The 6,725-nt window shown below is 40.2% G+C and overlaps 1 protein-coding gene across 1 annotated transcript; it reads left to right on the top strand.

The window, feature by feature from the left end:
• The first annotated feature begins 878 nt into the window (after positions 1–878).
• LOC131891986 (influenza virus NS1A-binding protein homolog) lies at positions 879–3,755 on the top strand. The gene is made up of 2 exons (XM_059241698.1): positions 879–1,041; positions 2,978–3,755. Exons 1-2 carry the CDS (start codon positions 987–989, stop codon positions 3,661–3,663), a joined length of 741 nt encoding a protein of 246 aa, XP_059097681.1. The 5' UTR covers positions 879–986; the 3' UTR covers positions 3,664–3,755.
• Positions 3,756–6,725: the final 2,970 nt, after the last annotated feature.

The following is a 6,725-nucleotide window of genomic DNA, read 5'->3' as shown; positions in this document are numbered from 1 at the left end:
AACTGAGCCATTTCAAGTTCGTGATCAAGTTTTTTCATCTTTGGAGTGCTTGTCTCTGCGGTGATTTCTAATATCTGAGACAATTAATGGTTTCACCATTATTGACTTTTGGGAGACCAGTTTCTTAACACAGCGTTTGGGTTGCTTTACTTTCCTTGACCAACTTTTCAATGAACAACACATATCCTTTGACCTTCTAGAGCACAACATAAATACACCATGATGCTCAATTGGTCACTTGGCTTGGAAGGGCTGTTCTTACTTGCGCTAATCCCAAAAAACACCATTTATGGTCTAAGTTCCACCGTGTTTCACTCCTTGGACTTAACTTGTGACGTTCAATGGTTAACCACGGGAATGGCAACGACGACGTGAGTTTTTGAAAGGCACTAACGTAACATGAAATTGTTGCATGAGCCTGAATCCTAAGACACATGGTAATGGCACTTGTAGATCGCAAATTCATTTTTTGTGTAGAAAGACGGATGAATGAAAAAGGCCCAGGTTAGATTAGTCAACAAACGCGACATTTGAAGAAACAGTATGATCTCAAAGTTGATACAAGTTCTTTGGTTACTTATCGAAACGAATCTCAATTTCGACCCTAGCCTCCACCTATCGGCGGCAGCACCTTTGTGTCTGGCCACTCAAGGCCCTCCCAAATGTATCGCTGTCAAATGCAATTCATCCGCATCAGACTGTCAAATGATTCACAGGGCATCATCTAATCCAATTAACTGTATCAAGAACCCTGAAGAGACGGAAGAAACTATTTATTTGATGCGCGAATTGATAGATCCCCAACCAGGTCAGAACACCTTGAGATGCTCTCTTGGTAATTGGGCTCCAACGATCTTTTTTTGTCATTCCAGAGCTCACCATTATTGACTTGGAAAAGGGACTACTTATACCTGTGTCACGGGGAGATATTCCGCCTATTGCAATCCCTCCAGTACCACCAACTAGATTGCAAACACAGTTTGGAGATGGATATTTTGGTTTGTTATGATGTGTCTAAAGAGTGCTTGCGTTGGGTTGAACGTGAGTTGGAATATGAAACGTTTTCCTATTAAACACCTATTGACTTGTCAAACTTAAGATTTCGCAATGCCTTAAAATCTGTCTCACGGAACCTTGTTCCTACGATTTATTTCTCGTACTTCTTTGGGTTTTGGGTCGTACATGAGTCGTACGTTCGTCTTCACAACGTGCAGAGGTTTCGTGAAGCGTTAGTCATTATACTGCGAGATTCTTGAGTTTGNGTACTTCTTTGGGTTTTGGGACGTACATGAGTCGTACGTTCGTCTTCACAACGTGCAGAGGTTTCGTGAAGCGTTAGTCATTATACTGCGAAATTCTTGAGTTTGACACGTCAATATGGCGTTTCATTTAGTCTTTTAATTCTCTGGTCACTCATGAACTCCTGAAATTTGTGCATGTGGATCGAAACTCTGCCCTCTTGTTTATATACAAGGCAAAGAATGAATGTAGTTGGCCCTCCTCTGCAAATTGATTTCCAAAGAGGGCCTGTTCATCTATTTTGTGTAGACACAGTGGTTCCCACAACACTGTTAAAGTTTTTGAACGAATGCCAAGACTTATAGAAACGATTTTGGTTGTTACTGAAACAAAAGGAATAGTTTTGTAAAATAACATTGTGGACTTCAGCTTAGATTAGAATACGAATCCACTTAAAACCTACAAAGAGATAATAATTTTGAAAACGTAATCAATCGATGATGAGAGTACTTAATTGCTTTCCAACTTCAATTTTATCCAAAACAATTGAACAAACAATAAGACATCACCCTTTCAAAGATTGCATTTTTTATCAAATTTGACTAAATTGCTCCGGTTATATCTTAAAACAATTGCCAAGAAATATAAAATACTTTTTCTATACCCAAAATACTAATGAAAATGTTTCACATTTTTGAAGCAAGTAGAAAAACCTGTTTTTAGTCTGCAATGTAACCTAAAACAAACTGAATGTCAATATATCACAATTGTGATGTCATGCTTGTCAATCGAAACTTTAATCAAGCTGAATCTTGAATTTTGACAAAATTCTGTTAATGTTGAATAAAGATATCGCTAAAACACAGAAATTAATTTTTGCAAAAAGTGACGAATTTGAAAATTCAACTGTCATATGCATCGTTCAAATACTTATGGAACATGATAGGATATTGTAGCTTTTGGCACTTAAATAAATGATAGGCAATTTTGCATCTTTTGTAAGTTTTAAGTGACATGTTTTGCTACTTTTCACTTTTAAAGGAAATGGAAAACTACTACTGCTTGTTGTGTCATTGAAAAAGACAATGATATGCCTTGGAAATAACTGGAAACCTGATTAGGCCATTTTTCGATCTTTTAAGCCGTAAAAGGCAATTTTCAAGTAGTGATAACTTAACATTTGCAGAATAGAAGTTTATGAAATTTTACGTCTATGCATAACTAAGAATACGTTTAATACTGATTGACTACGTTTTTGACAATGATGCATTTCCATGTACTTTCAGTGATTTAACACACTTGTTTGAGGTGCTTTTAAACCTGTGTATTTTTACACAAAAGTTGTTCCTTTTGTCTCTTTGACCAAGGAAAACATATCTTAATGTCTTGGCATTTGAGCAAACACCTAAACAGAAAATGTAACCGCCGTTTAGAAATATGTAGCACGATTTCGAGGGGTCAAACGTTTGACTCAGTGATTTTAATTGAGCCGAAAATAAAAAAAATCATAATTGCGGCGATTTTACGAAAGTGTCATGTGAAGAAGAGCGTAATGCGTTTACTTTGTTTGTGATTTGTTAATCATAAACCCCACCGCCCCGTTCAGATTCCAGGCGTTGATCAAAGCTTCAAAATTTCACGGCCGATCTTTCAAAGATATAAATTGCAATTAAGGTCTTCCCGGGGCATATTTATGAACCCTCCGATTACGATACTTGACAAAATCCATGTTCCTTAGATACCAACCAATGGATGGCTTTTGCCTCGTTGAAGGAGGTCCACATATCAGGATCCATGGACGTGGTTGGAGGGAAGGCAATGGTGATTGGAGGAACTTACGGGGAAAATCGGAACCATGGGGTGATGGAGATCTATGACCCGATTGGGCGCCAATGGATTACAGGGCCTACCCTTTTACCTGTTCGTAGAGTACACAGCACGGTAGTACTCAATCAGACCGCCTTGGTAGTCATTGGCGGCTACAACTCCAACCACATGATCAAATCTGTAAAAATTCTGGATTCTATTGCGATGACTTGGGACGATCTCGATGATCTTCCAGTGGCAGCATATAACATGGCGTGTGGTGTGGTCAACAACACAACCTTGTTATGCGTTGGTGGGGCATCTCCAGGTGCAATTGTGAACACTGCCTATGGCTTGGACATGGACGCAGCTAATCCCAAATGGACGAGGAGGGCAATGTATGATATTGATGAACCCGGCTTAGTGGGATTTATGTTCCATTTGAGAGACTACGTTTATTGCGTGACTCTACGGACAACTGGGTTTGAGGGATTGACAAAGCTACGAAGAATGAGTTTGACGGATGCTAGTCCCAAATGGGAAGTGATGGAACACTTTTCAGTTCCGAGAGCTTTTGTGGCGTCTTATGTAACAAATGGATATGTCATTCAGCCTTGAAAATTGGGGCAAAATAGATAGCAAATCCATGTTTGATTCATTGCAACATTTGAGTCTGATCATGGGCCAAAGTAAGTATCAGGTCAAATGAAGTGTTTGAATTAGCAACTTTATTGCACCCAAAAAACGGTCGTAATTACGCATGAAATTAATAGTTGGTCATCTAATGTAGAAAATCGTCAACGGAAGCATGGAAGTAAGTTATACAAAGTTGGCGCTTGATTGAAATTTGGCTTAAAAATTGAGGTGAAATAAATGGCAGATCCATGTTTGATTCATTGCAATTTTTAGGAAGGATCATGAGCAATGGAGAATATTCAAATTTGGGTCGCATGCCATGACGATACTTCTGGCCTGATCATTATCATTTATCTGTTTTAACAGATTCATTGGAAGAGATTCCCTCTAAGTCTGGATGTTGAAAATTGTCAAATATTTGGTCTTTTTAAGTTGAATTCGCCGCTCTTGGGTACCTTTGAATGTAATACTGGTCTGGGATCGTTCACATAAAAAACAATCAAAATCGCGATTAAAACTCCACAGTGGGTCATTCAATTTATAAAACCGTCGAAGAAAGCACTGCAGTACGTTTATAAAGCCGGTGCTCGATCTATAACGAACAAGGATTCCTAACCCTATTATTTTATTCAGGGTTTTGAATCTATGGTGCATTTCACATAAAATACCGCCGTGGTCGTTAGCGCTTTGTCGTATTCCCGGAATAGGACATTCTTGAGAGCTTTGGATTACAAATCTTTATTTCCTATCAAGAGGAGCATGCCCACCTAACAGTACAGATAAATATAGAGAATGAAAATCACTCTACATATAGTAACGCCCACCAAGATGGTTTGTCAGAGCCATTTGACATCCATTTTGTAGTGGCAATATCCAGAGTCACTCGGCAATTGTTTTTTGTATAATGGTGTGTTTCGTTTTGGGCCCAGACTGGGGAAGTGTATTCCAGATGCGTCTGGGAGATTAATTTGCACAGGGCTTAATCAATGAGTCTCTGGACTTGAATGTTCCACATAGGCTCCAGGATTCTAATTTTGGAAAGTCTTGGGCTTTTTTGAACGGATATTTTGTTCAAATTTGCCATCCTCTCCTGAGGATATGGGAAGATCCGTGAATGAGCTGACTGAGGGAATCGGGCGCTTGTAATCATCGATGTAACAAAGGGGTTCCTTAATGTTGTATTCTTATTCTAGTCATCTACAGTTATGTACACTCACTGTAGAACCTCTAGAAATATGGATTGTGATCGAGCTTACCGCCAAATCGGCCTGATCATGGTTAAGCAGCTCTGTGCCCCTTTTCGAATCAAAGTAATAAGATAAGAGACGTAGATCTCTTCATTTTAAGGCAGGTCATTTTTATATTATTTACTGGTAAAGTGGTTCGATTCAAAGTTATATTGTCATTAGCTTATGTAGGAGAAGGCCGAAAACTCATAAATTTGGACATTTCTCCTCAATTCCATGAGCATAGTTTTGGGCTCAAACTTGGCCAAGTTCATCTATTTAACAAGATCTTGTGATCGGATGAAATGCTTATTCGAATTAAAATGAACGGTTTAGGAGATCAGAAATTTTTGCTTCATGTCTATTGTTTATTGATCACCCACTCACGCATCAAAAGATGAAAAGAGTGTAGGGTGTTGTAAAAGAGGTCAATGAATGAAAATCAAAGGAGAGAAAAGACAAGAACTATGGCATTAAGTCTGAACAGGTACAAGTTACAAGCGTCGGTCGTTTAAAATGTTTAAGTGAGGACGTCTGGCGCACTTGGATGGGTAGACGATTCCACATCACGGGGACTCGACTAAAGAAGAACCAAAGTCTGCAATGAGACTTGGCAAGTGGCACCTCTAAATTGAATTGACTTGTAGATCTTGTTATCCGAGCATCGCATCTGAATGATAAAGTGCATCCCCGTCCCAAACAGGATACAGTTTGGCGCTTACCAACATTTTGGAGCAATTTGAAAGCATAGGTCAGATGTAAGTTCTGTCGTCTCTCTTCCAGAGACACAAGACCGAGACGTCCAAGGCGATCTGGATAGTTCAGGTTCAAAGTCCCCGACGAGAACGTCCGATTCACGAGTCAGAAAGTTTCTTGGAGTCATCCCAAGCATAGCATTGGCCTTATTAGCTATTTTTGAACAATGTTCACGGAACAACAGCTTGTTGTCAAAGGTCCCTCCCAAGTCCCGATGAGATGTCACCTCGTCAATGGCAACGTTATTAATGGTGTATGGTGACATTTGATCCACTGATCCATTTCCGAACCTCAATATTTGGCATTTTGTCACATTAAATTCCATCCTGTTCCCGGAAGCCCATCTTGTCATCTCATCAAGGTCTCGTTGAAGAGAGAGCTCATCCAAGTGTGTATTGATCACTCTAGCTATTTTTGCATCATCCGCAAACTTCCAAACTGCGGACCCATTCTGACCGATTGACGATCCCATGTCATTGATGAAAACCAAGAAGAGAGTTGGTCCCAGAACGCTTCCCTGAGGAACGCCCGAAGGAACGCCGACCCACCCCGAAGCAGATCCATTCAGGGTTACACGCGTTGTAGACTACCCCGGAGCCACTCTCCAATCCAGGCCCCAACACTCTCCCGGATTCCAGAACTGCGCAACTTATGCAAGAGAATATCGTGGTTCACCTTGTCAATGGCTTTAGCAAATCAACAAATATTGCGCCCGTACGCTTTCCCAGCTCAAGTGCTTCCGAAATACTATCTTGGAAATGTGAGAGATTGGTGGTGCACGACATTCCCTTGCGGAAGCCGTGCTGGTCTGGTGAAAAGAACGAAGTCTTTTCTAGGTGTCTCATCACGTTGCCTTTAACTATAGACTCCATGACTTTAGAGCAAACGCACGTTAGACAAATAGGTCGGTAGTTGTTGGGCGATTTCAGTGTAGTGGAAATACGTTTACTGTCTTCCACTCGGCAGGCAGTTCACCAGACGTCATGGAAAGTTGAAAAATGCAACCGAGTGGAGGTGCCACAGATTTGGCAAGGTATTTCAGGACAACAGGCTGAATTTAAT

This window comes from Tigriopus californicus, chromosome 12 (genome assembly GCF_007210705.1).
Source record: "Tigriopus californicus strain San Diego chromosome 12, Tcal_SD_v2.1, whole genome shotgun sequence".
NCBI lineage: Eukaryota > Metazoa > Arthropoda > Copepoda > Harpacticoida > Harpacticidae > Tigriopus > Tigriopus californicus.
Note: the sequence above shows the minus strand (reverse complement) of the source record. Positions and strands in the feature narration are given on the sequence as shown.

Excerpts from the sequence above, each read along its gene's own strand:
- LOC131891986 (XM_059241698.1), top strand. The coding sequence starts at position 987 with ATGGATATTTTGGTTTGTTATGATGTGTCTAAAGAGTGCTTGCGTTGG. Across the intron at positions 1,042-2,977 it reads GTGCTTGCGTTGGGTTGAAC|ATACCAACCAATGGATGGCT; the intron begins GTGAGTTGGAAT and ends CATGTTCCTTAG.